General features: G+C 40.4%; 1 protein-coding gene across 1 annotated transcript; it reads left to right on the forward strand.

Annotated features, from left to right (window-relative positions):
• The first annotated feature begins 847 nt into the window (after nucleotides 1–847).
• LOC111230206 lies at nucleotides 848–17,156 on the forward strand. Its single transcript, XM_022756857.1, has 16 exons — nucleotides 848–1,571; nucleotides 5,173–5,253; nucleotides 6,179–6,250; nucleotides 6,375–6,485; nucleotides 7,391–7,730; nucleotides 8,859–8,944; nucleotides 10,949–11,071; nucleotides 11,544–11,612; nucleotides 12,247–12,411; nucleotides 12,577–12,695; nucleotides 12,854–12,919; nucleotides 13,215–13,316; nucleotides 14,629–14,779; nucleotides 15,141–15,252; nucleotides 16,101–16,238; nucleotides 16,877–17,156. The coding sequence occupies exons 1-16, from the start codon at nucleotides 1,203–1,205 to the stop codon at nucleotides 17,005–17,007; spliced, it is 2,235 nt and encodes a 744-aa protein (XP_022612578.1). The 5' UTR covers nucleotides 848–1,202; the 3' UTR covers nucleotides 17,008–17,156.
• Nucleotides 17,157–18,398: the final 1,242 nt, after the last annotated feature.

An 18,398-nucleotide genomic window follows, 5' to 3' on the forward strand; every position in this document is an offset into this window, starting at 1 on the left:
ACGCTGTGAGTTGACTCCAACGTGGGAATCCTCGACGCCAAGCGAGAAACGGCTAAATACTACATCCGATCAAAAGCTTGAAAATAAAAGCCCTACTTACAGTGAATTAATTTTTTTCATTCATATTTTATTGAGATCCCCCCCCCATAACAGAGATAAAGAGGATAATAAATAAAAATAAATGGATAATAAATATAGATTCAATTTCAAGAAGGCCAAGAAAGAAAAGTGAAAATAATAAAATTCAACATCCATGTATATTTCTAAAGTGAATAATAGTCAAGAAGTATACATTGAATAACAGTCTCAATTACATGAAAAAAATGCCTATAGGATCCAGTTAAGACAGCAGTCTAGATCCCTAAGCCCGGAAATCAGTCAGTAATACTTGTTACAGTCTGCGGTCACTGATTTAAAGAAGGGGCTTTATCTGTAAGCCAGACACTCATAATACATTTATGAGCGCAATGCAATAACATGCAGTAAATGTACACCTAAAAAAATCTGTGATAATTTATCCTTAATATCTATCAGACAGATCTAAGCCCCAGATGAAGAGATCATTTAAAAATCAGAAATGCTGTATATCCTGTAGGGGCAGTCTAACAAACAATGAACTAAATACCCAACCTCAATGTTCCATTATTGTAAAACTGACATGAACATGCCATGAATAACAGGCTGTTTGAGAGTAAAGGGAGGAACTACCCAGTGTTAATATAAGGGTATGCTACAGTATAATAGACAATAGTTGTGCTAGTATAGGAATATTGCAGTTCTTGATGCTATGAGGGGATATTTATCGTGAAAATTTCACAAGATGTTACTATATATGGAAATAATTAGCACGTTTCTATTGAGAATAAATCCTTTTTGCTGTTGTCTTTCAGATTTTTGCTTTACTTTGAAGAGCAGGAGTCTGTTTCCGGTGAATCTGTCCGGTTTGATGTCGCTGAGTTACCGTTTTCTTTTGAACATTTTCGCATTCAACAAACCTCCGTGATTAACGCTGACTGTGGGATGCTGGACACGATTACTAACTTTCGAGAAACACAAAAGTGATATTTTACATTTGTTTTTAAATGTTATCCAGTATATTTATTTGTCGTCACGAGCGGAATTTCTTGGCTAAAATATAGTTTAATAAGCTAGCTAACGTTAGCTTAACTTTAAGTAACTTGTCTTCCCGTTCACAAACAAACATGTCGGAGGACAACATCACCTTGTATGACTTGTTAAACTTATCCATCGGGACACCTCAGCAGGGAGCTGTCAACTTCAGCGCCCTCCACGCCCTGCTCCACGCCGTGCTGAAGCACCTGGGTATCCGGGAGATGAGGATCCGGTGGACTGACTCTACCCCCGGCGACGCGCACACCGACGCTCTGATGGGTGTCACCGGTCCCGGACAGGACCGGCACACAGAGGAGGAACAACTCCAGCTGGAGGGAGACATGAAGCACGACGTTCAGCCCAGCATCGAACTGCTGCAGCAGCAGATAACCTCCTCCGCCGCAGACGAGTCAAAGCTCCGGTCCCGCATCCAGACCTGCGAGGATGGTGTGTCCAAGGTAAGAGCAGCAACTCATTCAATCAGTTAAAATAACCCAAATAATAACTTTAAAGTCATTAAACAAGTGTTTATTTTGAATAAACCCTAAGTTACACCATATTCCTTCAACGTGTTTCAAATCACTTCTTAAAACTTATGTTTTTAAAAAGGCCTTTCTTTAATTGGTCGTTTATCATTGTTTTTATCTTATAAATACAGAATTACAGAAGTTTTAGCAGAAGTATTAAAAGTAAAAATACTCAATTACAAGTAAAAGTCTTGCATTCAAAACTATACTTGAATAAGTGTTGTCAGCAAATGTACTTAAAAGTATAAAATTATTCACTATGTTGCCAAAATGCCAGAATCATATTATGATATATTATACCATTTGGTTATTATTACTGATGCTTTAACGTGTAAACATGCTGTGGTTGCCCAAGATGAAGTTGATTCAAGCTATTTTATAAACCATTGGTTGGTTTAATTTACTAACAATGCATTGTAAAATTGACCTTTAAATGATGAATCAATTATCAAACTAGTAGCTGACTAATTGTTGCAGCCCTACACTAAATTGTTACCTGTTGGGATGCTGTTGCTCAGCATGTTAAGACATATTGGATCATTATTGATGACACATGGGACAAAGTAGATATTTTTGACTATGCTGATTGTGTTTCACTGTTTTATAGTGTTGAGATGTTCAGGTAAGTTGCAATGCTAGCCACACCCCAAGCAGTGATGTCACACCCGGTGCCTTTCCTTTGTCAGTTGATGGAAAACACCTGCCTGGCATCACTGATTGGGGTGGGCACCACAGGTACAACATGCTTGAAAGTTTCAACCCAGAGGTCAGCAGCAGTTGTTAATTAGTGTTGAGTTGTAATTGATCCTTATCCTGCTCATTTGGTTAAATTAGGTTTTCTTTGAAAAATAAGACCCAAAGACTGAGTTTGTATTTGAGCCAGCAGCATACATCGTCTTCTTCTTCTCTTCCGTCTCTGGCGGGCTGAGCTGAACATTTCAGCGTATTAAGCTGTTGGTGACAGAGCAGAGCACAATAGGAGATGGGCGCCACCCTGACATCTCAAATGACCTCTGCGTGTCTCTGTTCAGGTTTCTGTCATGCAGCTTCCAAAAGAGAGGTAGACAGAGCTGAAGATGTTAACGTCAGCATTAACGTCAGCTGTTATCTTGAAAAGACAAAGGAAGGACAAGAGTTTGATCAGAGGAGAGTTTGTTAGAGGTGAAGGTTTTTGTGACACTGTCCAGACTTGCCATCACCTTCCCCTATCCCACTCCTGATCTCATCCTCCCTCTCTCCCCCTCTCCGTGTGATAGGGGGTAATTAGTCCCCTGCAGAGATGATCCTGGTTGTCAGGGGATGAATAGCTCTCAGGTGAAAAGCAGGACATCGGGCAGGTGCAGGTGATGCTGTGTCTTTCAGGAGCCCATTTGAATCATTCATGTCCTCTGTGGGCATAGCCGGGGTCAACTAGTGTATCCGCTGACTTAACCATGATGAGGTGACCCGGCGTGCCCTCATCCACTGCTGTCTCTCTTCTAAAAGCCCCCGACCTGTCAGAACACATTTGTTTAGCCTCCGTCTGCTGCACCACTACAGTATATACCACATGTCACGGAGATCAGCCCCTCGCCAGGGTGCACCTATTAAGCTGTCAGATTAATTGTTTTTATTGGAATGTGTGTTTGGCAGTGGAAACCCCAGTGATGCCTGATCTGACTCTGTGAGAACACCTGAGTGACGTGTCTCGTTCAAAGTGCAACAACAGTCAGATTCAGTTAATGGCTGACTATTCTTATAGAGGCGACAGCTTAAAGAGTAACAAAGCCTTTCTGTCACTGAATTATTACCTACCCAGGAGGTCATTTCTCTGGTTCTGTTTGTTTGAGTATATCTCAGAGAACGTTTTAACATATTCTATTAAAATAGTCCTTTTTCTCGGTTCTGTTCAAGTGTCCCAGTACGCTGTGACAGTGCGAACAACACCAGAATTAAAGTTATTATTCACACCTGTGCTTTTCCTAGTGACATGTCAGATGAGTTGATCAGTTAGTTTCATTGCTCAACAGAAAATGAATCGCCTCCTCTTTTGATAACAGATACATTTTTATATTTAAGTCATTTTTCCACATTTTTGCTGATTCCAGCTTCTCTGATATGAGGATTTCAAGTTTTTCTTTGTTTTACATGACAGTAAACTGAGAGCTTTGGGTTTTGGGTCTGTGGATAAAAACAATTTGAAGATAGCACTAGGCGCTCCAGGAAAACGTGTTCTGACATTTTACAAATGAACAATGTGTAGTTTTGTTGTCTTTGTTAATCGTCTTTTGTGACTGCTTCTTGTCCTGAGGTCTCTTTGGATAAAAAGAGAAAAAGAGATTTTAATCTCAATGAGTGCCTGATTAAATAAAGATTATATAAAATTAAAATAATCATCAGATTCACTGATAATCAAACTAATTGTTAGTTGCCTATAAAGGCCTGTAAATAAAAAGCCAAGTTATTGCCGATACCGATATTAGGGAATAAAGAAATACCGATATTGATATATCGGCCAATATACACACAAACACACACACACACACACGCACATATATATATATATATATATATATATATATATAAACTGTATATATATAAAACATAAATACTTGTGAGAAAGATATTTAATGAAAGCAAGATATTTTAAACAATAAACACTGAATTTACAGTCAAAACATCTGAGAAGCTGGAACCAGTTCAGCTTGAAAAATGACTGAAACAATGAATTGATTAATTTCCTACCAATAGACTAATTGATAAATCAACTACTCTTTTCAGCCCTGGGTGAAATTGTTTAAAATGCTGCTGTTGCCACTGTTTTTTAATCCACAAATGCTTTAATCTGTGGTGATGATGTCATGTCCTGAAGATGACTTGACAGAGCTGCAGGCAGTTTTATTTAATATAACATATAATAATAATAATAATAATAATAATAATAATTAGGGTTTATTTAATATTAAATGTCATAACAAATTGGGATTTTGTCACAGACCAAACTGCAATCAATGTATTGATGAATGAGGTTATGTCTTGCTTGAAACAGAAGTTGACATGAATGTGTAGTCAAGTTTCAGATGAAATAAATAGTTCAGGTCCTTCCAAGCAAACACAACAGGCTTCGTGTGTCGTCGAATTTGACTGCACTAATTAACCAACTGTTAGTCATTCAGGCTGTGAAGCTGTGTGGGGTCGCCATGCATCAGGTCCTATCCAGGCATATGTGACACGTTAAACACCACCTCACATACAGCTCTGGAATTTCCTTTGTTACACACACACACACACACACACACACACACACACACACACATGAACTGTTGACTCTGCCAACAAGCCCTGAGAGTCTCACTGGAAGTTGAAATAACCTGGTTAAAGAGCAGATTATCAGCCTGAAGCACCACATGTGAAAACAGTGTCACAGCTTGATTTGTCTCATCTCTTACGTTTTGATTGTTCTCTGTCCTCTTTGTCAACTTCTGTTGAATTCCTGTCTCGTTTCATCAGGGTCGGGGAGATGGTGCTGATTTGTGTCTGTTCTTGGTTACAGGCCATGAGGCTCATACATGAGCTCCACAACCAGAAAGACAATCTGAAGGATGAGATTAAGGAGCTGCGCCACCAACAGAAGGTGAGACTGCTCAGATGGACGACTCCTGAGATTACTGGCTTGCTCACCATTCTTTTGTGAATTGTTAGCAACTGTAATTAGGGCCAGAGCAACTGAGGGGTGCGAGGACCCTATTGAAATCTCGCTGTTTATCATTATACAATAATATAATCGTCAAAGTAGTTTTGACCTGATGCAAAATCAGTTGTAGGTTAAAGTGAGACATTAAACTTATTTTACCAATCTGCTTTGAGATTTAACATCATTTCTACCATTTTCTTACATTTGTTAAACTGGATGATGAATCAGTTCATCAAGGAACTGTTTGTACATTCATTTTGCAGTGGCCTCTTCTTAAAGAGTAAATATTATTTTATATCAGCAACTATCACCAAATGCTCATAGAACACAGTGGAATATATGATAGAAATTTGGTCAAAATCCCAGTTGCTTTCTGACTCACTGGCATTCACTGATGATGAATTAATAATAATAATAAATTACATATATATATATGATAACAAGAATGGATGGATGATCAGAGGTCAGGTCAGTGCTACTCTGAACAGACAAGACGATAAATGAGTGTTAAAAAGTGTTAAATATGTAATTTCCTTTTTCTCTCTATGTTTCTTTTGACAAAAGTGGACACAGCTACACTCACCTGAGTTATGATACAATATCTGTCTCACCTCACTGTGCCTAAATAACATGCAGATATGGATGGTCATTCCTTTTAGAATAGACAGAAGGCCAAAAAGTTGTGAACACAGAAGTAAAAACAAACAAAATCCCCCAAAGTAGTGAATTCTTTTTCCTGCATTTCACGATCATGTAAATCTAGAAAAAGACACATTATAATGTATTTAGTTGTCATGATTTTCAAATCAAGCATGACAACCAAATAAGAGGGTTTTGAATATTGAAACAGATCTCCTGTGTGTAGGCGGTCGGTGCTGAGGCAGAGACAATCACTGCAGTGGAGTGCCACCGTGTGGACGCCCTGGAGGAAGCAGTGGTGAGTGTGTGTGTGTGTGGGAGGAACGTCAGCTTCACTTTGTACCGTTCACACTGAAATTATTTCTTGGCGCAGTTTTCCTACAATTCATTCTTGTCACCTCGTGTGTTTCTCACGGTGACAGGGATCTCTAATGGACACATATCAGAAGTATCCAGACCCAGAGGAGCTGAGTCGGTGTGTGACCTGGGACGTCATGCAGTCAGCTCTGCTCAATGAGGGAGAAAACCACAAGGTGAGATCCAAAAGCTGTTTGTAGACTTCCCATGAAGAGGGAAATGTAGTAATCCTGCCTGCTCATGACAGGCTTCATGACTGTTCAGTAGTTCATTACAGCGGTTCAGACCTCAGCCCTGCTCTTCTCTGAGTATAGTTTTAATGTTCCCCCTTTGTCTACAAAAGTGCATTCATACGTTCAGCTGAAACTACAAAGACTCTTCAGCATTTAGGCCTTTACACTGTGTGATTCAGGGCTGCTTGAGGCGAACATTGACATTCCAGAGAAATGTGCTCAGATCTGCTCTTCGGTCACAAAAAACTGTGATTCTGCATCACACAGTGAGACACAGCAGACGATGGCTGATTCTTAGGTTTGGTGACTAAAGACAGCATCAGCAAGTTCTCACCATGTGACTGAATGCTGCTACGCCCCACATCTACAAAACAGCCAACCAGAGTACGACATTAAATGCTGCAGTTGGGTCTTTAAAATTTAGAAGGGAAAAGACACATGCAAACAGAGAAACCAAAACGATGGCAGAAAAATTAAACAGAAAATAGCTTTGTCTGCCTTTATCTTTTAACTGAGCTCTGTGACTTTCAGACCAGAAATATTAACAGTCACTTCACTGTTCAGTAATCCATACATGGGTCCAGGTCATATTAACTGATTGATTATATTACCAGGAATTATTCTTAATAGATAATTGTCAGTCTCACAAAACACAAAAATCTATTTAATGAACAGAAACCAGTGGATCGGTCATTAACATGTCTTCACTTTTTTCTTTTGCTTTTTTTGAGCTTGTGAATTCAGGGGTTGTTGATCTGTTCAGACCCAAACATGCACCTTTCAACAGCAACTTCACTGCTGTAAACACTTCTGACACCACCACGTCCTCCTCTTCCCACCCTGTCAAGGACTCTGTCAGGACAGCAGCTCCTGGTTTTCCAGCGACTTCTGGAGAGAACTTGACACTTCAGGGAGACCTGGGCACTCAGCCAGCCACAGAGACCTCTTTGGTCCTGTCAGGGCCACCTCAGCAGACTCATCCTAAAACAGGCCGTGTGGCTGCTGGTTTGTCCCTGTCTCTATCGGCCAGCAACTCAGAGCGCTACTCAGAGACGGTGGAGGCTCTGAGGAACATTGGCAGACTGAGGGAAAACTTCAACAAGCTGGAAGCTCGTGTGGCAGCGCTGGAGAAAGGAAAGGTGGACCAGACACAGCTGGATCAGCTCAGAGAAATCATCAGCGAGCATGGTAACTATAAATCACCTGCTTGTGCCCTCTCAGTCATCTGTCATGTGTTGTCTAACGAAATGTTCAGCTTCTTACCGTGAACATGGAGGTCCTGCATGAACTCAGAGTTGTGGTTATTTTCATTTGAGATATCTGTAGATGTTGTTTTAACTGTGCTCTTGTCAGTGGTTTGAAGTGGGATGTCATGTACTTTGTGCATCAATTAGGATTGGCCCCTGGCCCCTTTGTCTCTCAGCCCTTGTTTCCTGTCTCTCTCTTTAGACTGTTGACTGTCAGTAAAGGCAAAATGGCAAAAAAAAAAAAATCTTAATCTGACAGCTGGTGGGTGGTTTGTTTATATTTTTGGGCTGCTAATCGAATGATGATCAAACCACACACACACACAGCCCTGATGTTGCAACATTGACTGACTAGTTAAGAACAATATAGACACCACCATCATTGAGGGTAAAGCCCTCATTTACAATGATGTTGAGTAAATAAAAACAAATACAACTGATAAGTAATGTAATGACAAGAATCAATTAAAACAGATACAAACAGAAATTAAAATGTTTGAGATTAAGAATATAAAATGACCATGAGGTACTGACAAATTAATTTTAAAGTGCTTTGTAGTGAGTTCCAGGGTTAGTAATGTGGTCCAGTGTACCAAACTAACATGGGTGTGAGATATGAAGGCAGTTTTTCAAGGAGGGCTTTGTAAATAAACAAATACATATACAGAGAGAGCGGAAGAGTCCTGGTGTCCCGGTGTGTCCTGCTGAATGATTGGCTCCAGTGATATGTCCTAAATAAGATGGTGGGGTTAAGGTGATTTTATTACTTTTGCACAGAGCCTAGTTCCCCCTGTTGTCAGTCTGTATGCTAAGCTAAGCTAACCTGCTGCTGACCTCAGCAACATATTTATCAGACAAATACATGTGTGAGAGTGGCATCAATGTTACATCTCTTCTAACTCTCAGAAACTATTTCTTTAATAACATTACAGACAGCAAAAAGCAAGCGTCCTTAACTGCTGGATTTTGCAGTAAATGGATATTAAACCTTAATTGAATGAATCATGTTTTGTTGGAAAATCACTTCCCTGACTTGCACCAACAGTTTCATGTTATATTTTACATTCAGGTTCTCAGGATGTGACTAATAACCTGATGGATCGAGTGAACGAGCAGAGAGCTTTAATAGATGGCCTGATGAGCGACCGGGAAAAGGTGGGTGAGAGAAACAACAACAGAGGAAGAAAAATACTCACATCTCAACATCTTCACCAAGGCAAACTCCGCAGTATCACAAACTGTCTGTTCTGGCTCTGATGATATAATGTGTCTGTCCAAAGCTGGACGATTTGGAGGAAATGTTTATGATCCTGACAAACCAAGAAAGAGAAACCAGCTCAGAAGCAGAAGCAGCTACAGAGAGTGTGGAGTCAGACAGCAGCGCCACTCATGAGCTCAGACAGCAAATATCCCTCCTCAGGTAAAGACAGGTGGCAGCACACAGGGAGAGGGATCAGTAACAGCCAAATGCATGAGTTTTCCAATTACATCTAAAAACATAAACAGGCTTTGTACAACAAAGTTTAGAAGAACACTGTGAGTGTTTAGATCAGGTTAGACGTTGGTCTGTGTTTTCACTCATGGTATCCAGGAGGTCTGTGCAGAAACTAGAGGAGGGCCTGAAGCAGCTGAAGGCCAGACAGGCTTTATCAGAGGAGAAACTGAGAGACCAACACCTCCAAGATCAGGTCAGACAGGAGGCATGTGAGGCATGTTTGAAGGGATTCGACTGCATTAAGTCATCGAACAGGGACACGGGGTCATTGATACTAAGGCCCAGTAATTACTGCACAACAGTTGTAGTCAAACACACAGTAACATCAGCAGCAGTTTAAACCAGCAGGTACAAGTCACTTCTTAAATTTTGAATCTTGTTACAACTTCAGGTTTTTTGATAATTAAAAAAGGAGCATAGTTTCAGCTGAATACTAGAAATACACAGTACTGTCTCTCTGGTTACTATGGAGATGACCTGAGGTAGAGTATGGGTAAAACAGTTGCACAAGTGGTGAAGTAGTAAAATGTAAGACCTCACGTACAAAACTAGAGCTGGAATAATCAGCCGATAAGCTGATCGACAGAAAATCAATCAGCATCTATTTTGATAATCAGTTAATGATTTGAGTCTTTTTTCAGGCAAAATTAGCAAAAAATGATCTGGTTCCAGGCTCTTAATGTTTTCTGGTTTTCCTGGTCTTCTGTGTAGTTAACCATAATAACAATCTTTACCCCTGAGGACACTATTTGCTCACAATCAAGTCATCAAGAAAAATAATGTACATGTTAATTGAAATTGGAAATGATCATTAACTGCGGGTTGCTTAGATGTTAAAACAGATATCTTTCTTTGCCAGTGGGAGATGACACCCACGTGTCTTCATCTGCAGGTCAGAACTGCTGCTGCTGTTGCTTCCTGTTCCTCTGTGATAGCTTGTGTAAATAGAACCGGTCTGACAAACAGGCCTGAATGAGCATATAAGAAAGTTACAGGACAGCTATATGAGGTGTTTCTTACCCAGAAATAATGATTGTTCTCTTAACTTTTATCAGAGTAAGAGCAAGTGTAGAGAAAATGGACAATGTTGTTGTTTTTTCAAATGGAAATAGAGATTGTAGAGTAAGTGTCCGGTATCAGCCCGACATACAGTACATCAGTGTGATCTCAATTCTGTGCCCTCTGACCTCAGCTGGACGACCTGCGAGGCAGGTTGGAGGAAATGATGCTGTCCCTGACCTCCGAGCTGTCCAGCAGCCTTCAGGATGAGGCTAGGCAGGATGAGAGCAATAGTCAGGATAAAGAGGGATCAGCTTTCACCACTAGCACAGTAGCCATTGGGAGGAGGCTCAGCTGTCTGTTCAAGCGCTACGAGCACCTGGAGGACATGGTGAACAGCCTTCTCCAACAGCAGACAGGAGCCAGAGCAGGGATGGTGAAGGACAGAGAGGCAAGCCAAATCAGTACAGACAGACAGTTAGGTCAACTAGTGTGTTGATTCAGAGCTGGTTCACCCAGTCAGCTGACAAGAACTACAATAAGTTTTTTAAGAAAGAGGTTGTTTTATCTTTTTAACAGTTAGTTAGGAAGAGGTAAAACTAACCTGTGTGTGTGTGTGTGTGTGTGTGTGTGTGTGTGTGTGTGTGTGTGTGTGTGTTTCTCAGAGCGTGGAGCTGGTGAACGATGTGCAGAAGGTGATCCTGCAGCTTCAAGCCGAGTGTGAAAAACTGCATGAAACAACCAGGTGTCTGCACGAGGACAACACACAGAAACAGAACCACATAGAGGTAAAGAAAAAAACTTACTGCATGTTTCATGTTGCTCTTTTCTTTGCCCCTCTCTTCTTCGGTGGGCCTTAGAGATCAACGCACTGCAGCCTAAGAAACCACATACTAATAGACAAAACACAAACATATTCAGAAAAGATGTTTATCAATTTGACATCACATGTGCTGCAAATACACACAACACAACCAAATATAGAAATGTGTTGCAAGTAGCACAGACGACAGTGGAAGTGTTTCCAGGGGACACAAAAAAGTGATGAACCTGGCTGGGATGCACCTGCATGGATGTATCCATACATACTTGTTGTTCAATGCTTTTAACTTCAAAAGTCACAAAACATTGAGCAACGTCTCATTTAGACAAAAGACAGAAAGAGGAAAATCTGAGAAAGTATCTGAACTCTGTGCACCAGAAATAAGTTTTTCCTTCTTTCCTCTCCTCTTAATTGATGCTTCATATTATTGAATTCAGGAGCTGTACAAGACGACAGAGGAGCTGGAGGAGAAGAAGGCTGACAAGCAGATGGTTGAGAGTGAAATTGTAAGTGGCCTCAATTGAAGGGTAGATACTTCAGTTACCACTCAGACAGGTATGTACAGGTGTGTGCAAAATATACAAGTTCAAAAACCCATTAGTTAAGAGTAGAGATGATCATGTTATTGGTTATTGGTAAACTGGCTATTATCTCACCTTTATTTGAAAGGTTTGATCCAGAAGAAGATAAATTTGTCGTTTTAAGAACCAAAAACCAACCTCCTCTCTCAGGCTTCTCTCTGGAGCTCTAGTAACAACAGGTTGGTGAGCCAATCCCTGAATATCCCCTGTCCAGGAAATCTGTGGCTCAGGGGCTCTGCCCGCTGAGGTTTAATTTAACCACTCAGATTATTTCTGCCCCGACCCAACAGCTCCTACCCTTACACACTGTATGAGAAGTAATAATGCAGTTGTGATTAGAGAATATCACATTTTCATTAAAAGAAGAGGATGATAAAGTCTTTAAAACCTGATTACCCTTCATCACTTCATACTCACTTCATACTTGCTGTTCCCAATCTTTGAGACAGAGCAGAGACTGATCTTGTCTCTTGTATCACATTTGGTGCATCTTTCCAACCATGGCCTGTGTCTTTGTATTTTGCTGATCTTAAGCGTCTTGTTGTGTCTCCACCTGAAGAAAGCAGATAAATCTGCTCTGGACAGCAAAGTGAGCCGACTGCAGTTTGACTCTGCGACGGAGCAGCTCAACACCATGTTCCACGAGCTGCAGAACAAAGTGACGGACCAGGCACAGGACTGGCACAAAGTCATCGACAAACTCTCCACTGAGATGGAGTGTAAGGTACGGAGAGATCAGCTGTTCAAACACTAACACTGTCAGCCATTTACTCATGTTTTGACTTTTTAACTGTAACTTCCAGTGACAGATGCAAGGGTTTGACTCATACTGCTTTTGAAAGGTTGATCTGATTAACCACGTGGTATTTGACTTGTGATCTCACCACAGCTGGTCAGGATGGAGTTGGACTCTGTGAAGAAGCAGCTGGAAGACTGCAGGAAGAATATTCATGAGAAGCTGCAGTCTCAGGGAGCTCCAGAGAACGACGATGCTGCTGGTATCAGAAAGTAGGTGTTGAAGTCACGCTCATTAATCAACAGTAAAGTTTTTCAATATCGGTAGTCAGCCCTGCTGTATTCACCTCACACCTGCACATGGTTGTTTCATACTGTGAAAATGAAGAACCTAATATAGTGACGTTTCTTTGTGTGTCTTTCTGTTCCAGACAGCTCGTGGACAGATTTCACTGCCTCTCCTGTGACCGACCTGTTGTCAAGCAGACCCCCGGACCGTGAGTCAACACAAATAACAGTGACTATCATAATTCATGTATTTAGATTTCTACTCGTTATGTGTCCAGAGGAAAAGTTATTTCATAATAAAATTTCACACAAATGGTTAATATTTTATATGACTCTGGATAAACAGGAATGTAAACTGAAACTAGTCTGAGGGTCGTAGGCATTCGAACGCAAGGCGCTAATTCTAATTTAGTCATTTCTCAGATTACAAAATCAACACCACTGAGCTGCTCTCTGAGCTCCTCTGCTCTGATATGTTTGTGTGTTTGTTTTGGTGAATAAAAGGCATTTGATGACGCTTCCCTCCACTCCTGGATTCCCCTCGAACAAGTCCATCAGGCCGTTCACCGTGTATGCTCTGGAGCAGTTTCGACAGCACTACAGGAGGTGAGAGCAGCTGTAGCCTCTGTTCACCAGCAGGTGGCACAAGAGTCTGAAAAACATAAGGTTTTCTTTCTTTGTTTTGTTTTTATCAAATTGTATTTTATTGTATTGCTAACTATAGAGCAAATAAGACTGTGCCTTAGATCTGTCAGATTGATCACCTGTATTGATCTGTAAACCAAAAAAATAAAAACCATAAACATAACTTATATGGAAGAGGTAATGTCAGACTCTAGTCTCAGCCTTCAAACACCCAGAGCTCTGGTTAGTTTTCTCAGTACCTGCTGCACTGTAAGCTGGTCTCACCGTCTCAGCCTGAAACCAGGGACCAACTGCTACAACTTTGGGGTCGCTAAATCAGGCAGGAGAAGGGAGCGGCTTCAGAGGAGCCACGATGTGATGTGCAGGCAGATAGAGAGCGCGCAGAGACGACTGAAACACTGTGACAGGGCCGCTTCCCAGGACACCATGAGCAACAACCTGAACCAGAAACAGCTAGGAGTCCAGCAGTGAGTCAGGGCCAGGACAGGGGAGAGGTTAAAGGATGGATGACCATTTTTTCAAGTTTGTCTTTCACTGTTATCATTACTCCTCTCCACACATTCTCCAAAGCTGTTATCAAACTCCAGTAACAGAAACCCAAACTGACTAATTTGGGATTTAGGGGGAGAAGTGCTGTGTAAACAGGACTGTGAACAACATCACACAAATATGTATTTAACCAGGTTTTACAGCTGTGGCCTCTGACAGCCCAATGCAATGTCATCACTTCAAAATCATGTTTATAAGCAAAAAAGTATATACAGTTTTATTACATTATATTTTTTGTGCTGTAAACGAGGCTGTGGATTTCCACAACCCCACACAGAACATCACTGTGAAGACAGACAAGAGATGAATGCGAACGTGTCCTTTCATTCTGTCCTTCTCTGTTTAGATGTTTAGGTTTAAGACACTTAAATGCTAACGGGGTAGTTAAAGCAGCAAATAAGACCCAGGGAAAGGAAAAGGATCACATTAAAAGAAAGTAGTAAATTTGGGTGGATCACCAAAGCATGAGAAACAGCATCTACAACAACACAAGTATCAGAAATAAATAAATAAAGCCTCATGTTTAAATGACAGCAGTGGAGGTTGTATGTAAACTTTTTTTTTTTAACATATTAATCTCTGGGATGCAAAACAAAAAATCTTGTAGGTCCCTTGCAGTGACCTTGAACAAATCTGAGGCTCTGAAACTTTAGATCAACAGTTCCAGATTTAGAAAAAAGAAAATCTGCAGACACTGTCTCAATGTTTCTCTCTGGCCGAGCAGTGAGCGCATCGCTGAGCTGGCGGACTACAGCCACCTGGCCGTGTCGAGGAGCTGCGGCGGGAGTCACACAGTGACCTCAGCCAGCCAACGGCGCACTGGCCTGCAGTACATGAAACACCACAACCAGCCTGAGGGGGACGGTGTCATTCAGGTATGACAAAGAAGAGCTCAGCCATCTTTTATACTGATGTAAAGTTACAGTTTATATCAACAGCAAGAATCACAGTATGTATACACAGATGTTATCCAATCAGAGAACCACAGTTCAACTGGTGAATGAACAAACACAAACACTGCCATCCAGGTTCGGAGGTGAAGAAAACATACATGTGCCAATTTATTAATCATAAATTTTATATTTCTTACAGTTGTAGAATAACAGTTAAACATTTACAAAAACATGATCATTTTTTAACTATTTATGAAATGGTTAAAATTAGCTCCATCGTGTGTGTGTGTGTGTGTGTGTGTGTGTGTGTGTGTGTGTGTGTGTGTGTGTGTTGACTGGTCAGTCGGAGGAGGTCGATATCATCGGACTGGATGGGCACATTTACAGAGGTCGCCTGAACCCCCCAGCCATCAGAACCACGGAAACTAAACTACCTACAATCTCTACCAAAGACGGTAAAGTTAATGTTTCTAAATGTCTCATGTGTTTGTTCCTGAATTATTAATTGATGTTTTAAAACCACAAATGTGACTGACCTCACCAGACTTTATTGCTCTATTAAGAATGGAAATATTCAACTTTATTTAACCAGGAAACATTTAGTTTAGTGCAATTAAAACTTTCTTTTGCAGCACCATGTAACACATAGAGGACCACACACACAGACAGTGAATTAGAAAATATATGAAGAGAATAATCAAGGTTCACAAAACACATAAAATAAAATGGATGAAATAAGGCTGATAAAATAAACTCCATACATATAGCATAACACGTAATATAAAAACAGATTAGCATACAATGGATGAATGAATCCTAAAACAGGTATTACTGATGGTCAAAATATATTTTAAACTACACTTACAACTACGTCAGAGAGCAAGAAAGTGGTTCCTGAAGTTGTTGTTGCTTCTAAATTCACATAAACACGTGACAGCAGCAGAGCTCTTATGTGTGAGCAGCTTCTACAGTCAGTTCTTCTTTTAAACATTTTACTCATGTAGCTGCAGGGAGCAGCAGTGTTGTTCTGTCAGCTCCCAGCAGCTTTAGTCCACATGTGTTGGTGCAGAAATTCTTTGAGCCTTGAACTGAGAACAAACGTCTGAAGGTCAATGTGAAATATGAAGAAGTGATTTCACACCTGTTGAGGCTCATAGTTGCTGTTGAACATGATTCATGACAACAAATGTCATCCAGTGTATTTTGGCTGACAGTTGGAAATGTCAAGGTAAGGTTCAGTTGTTGTTGTTTGTGCTGGTTGTCGTGAACCTTCCTCACATGTTGAACTGTTCATGTGCTACAGTGACGGCCGGCTTGTGCAAGATTAAAGACAAAGCCAAATGCCCCCCGTCATACAAACCCACGACTTCTCCAGAGGTGGGGCACAACGCTCCACTTCATCACCCCCACAGTCCTAAGACTGCCCAGTGCAGCCGCTCAGGTGAGTCACACACAGTCCTCTGCATGCCTCCCCAGGTTTCCTCTCACAGTCTAAAGACTTCCTGTTCAGGTCTAGTGTTGTGTCAGGAATCTGTGAGACCTGTCTGAACATGTCTGAACTGATCGGTGCAGATGTCACACTGAAGGCCTGTATTATCTTCACCGGTCTCTCTTCAGTTCACTGAGTTTAACCTTGATCATAATAACATATAATAATTATTATTATTATTGTGATGGTATCATTTTTAATGATAATTATAATTATTAAATCCAGTGAATTAATTTTCAAATTCAATTGAATTTATTTTTTAAATTATTATTTTAAATAATAATAATTATTATTATGGTAGAAAACCAAAACATCTTGGTTTTCACAGTGGAGCTCACAATACAACAGCACACAGAGTCAATCTGATATATAAAGACATTTAAAACTATTAATATAATTAATTAATTTATCTGAATTGTATCCAACCCCCACCGCACAGAAATGTCTCTTTTTCTTACAGTACGTTCTCTGGTTCTGGTCATTTAATTATCTGTTCCCTTACATCAGTAAAAGAACATGTCAACCCTCCTCTTCCTCCTCTTGCTCCTCCTCCTCTTCCTCTTCCTCTTCCTCTTCCTCTGTGTGTCCAGCCTCCAGCAGCTCGGGTCGGGACTGGCCGGTGTCGGCTCTGGGCTGCACGTCTCAGAGCTCCATCACTCAAGCTTCAGCTGCAGCAGACAGCAACACAGAGCCTCAGGACAACCAGCAGGCCGACCTGTAGGAGGCGACAGAGAGCTCTGCACTGTGTCTGATAAGTCATTAAAGCCGTTTCATGTTACTGATTCAATGCTGGTTAATGACATGTTTTTGTGCTACACCTCCCATAAATCACCTGTCAAATACTTTTATATATTTTTGAGTTCTGTGATCAGCTAGTTTGAATATTGTTGTTATTATTATCATTAATAACTAGTTATTATTATTATTAATAATAATAACAATAGTAATTAATAAACTTGAGTGTAAATTGAATCACTACCTGTTGCACCAGAGGATTTTTACAGTCAGCGACACACAACAGTGTTGAGACAGAAAACATAATAGAATTTATGAAAATGAATGGCTGTCCACCAGAGAACTTTTCCCACTCTAACAAAGAAATGTGCAGATTACACCTGTGACACATGTACAACCATAGAGCTATTATACCAAACACTGTACATAGTGTTTATAGTGTATACAGACACCCAGAGCCATGACACCCCCCCTATGTTGTTCCCTGTCAGCGTAGGCAGGTGGCCATCATGAGGGGAAACACATCACTACTACGAGCGGAAGTGTACATCCTGTTCACAGAAACATCAGGCAGAGAACAAGAAGGACTCGTTTGCGAGTAAAGATGAGAGCAGATGTTGTCACAAAGGAGGGAGGGGCGAGCTGAGTTTGAAGTGCGGTCAGAACTTGCTCCAAATCATTTCCTGTCTTTGAAGAATTTGGTTTTATGTGGAGCGACTTTTTTTTTCTGTGGTCGACGTATTTCAGACTTCACTCTTCTAATGTTTGACTCTGAAGACGTGAGACTGAAGCATGAATGTTTTCAGTGGTGGGAAGTAAATACATACTTTTACTCAAGAGCAGTTTACTGGAGCATTTCTATTTTATATCACTTTATTACTTCTACTCTACAGAGTTGGGATAAAAGCACTTTAAATATAAACAGACTCTATTATAGTGTGATTTCTTATATGTCTACTGTATAAATAGTGATTAATATTGTTTACAACATTGAACTGTTCTACATTAATATCTTCAGTTATTAGCACTGAAGATGTGTGCATGTTTATAGGCCCCATTTTCCCCAGCAGCTTAATACTTAATACCACATCGAGAAATCAAGAAGCTGGGTAACGACAATTTAAAATGTGCTGAACAAGGTTATATGATCAGATCATTGATCCTGAGTCATCAATCTGACAACAGCTGACATCTAAAATGTGATGAGCAAACACAAGAGAGTTGTTTTTTTTTTTTTTTTGTATGATGTCAAAAGACAAACTGGATGCGAACCATTGGTTTAATCTTTAACAATGTGTTATATATGTTTATCACATTTAGTAAAATATAATCTGCAATGTAACTAGAACTATATCTCTCAAATAAATGTAGTACAGT

Source organism: Seriola dumerili, unplaced genomic scaffold (assembly GCF_002260705.1).
Source record: "Seriola dumerili isolate Sdu_G_001 unplaced genomic scaffold, Sdu_1.0 BDQW01000260.1, whole genome shotgun sequence".
In the NCBI taxonomy this organism is placed as follows: domain Eukaryota; kingdom Metazoa; phylum Chordata; class Actinopteri; order Carangiformes; family Carangidae; genus Seriola; species Seriola dumerili.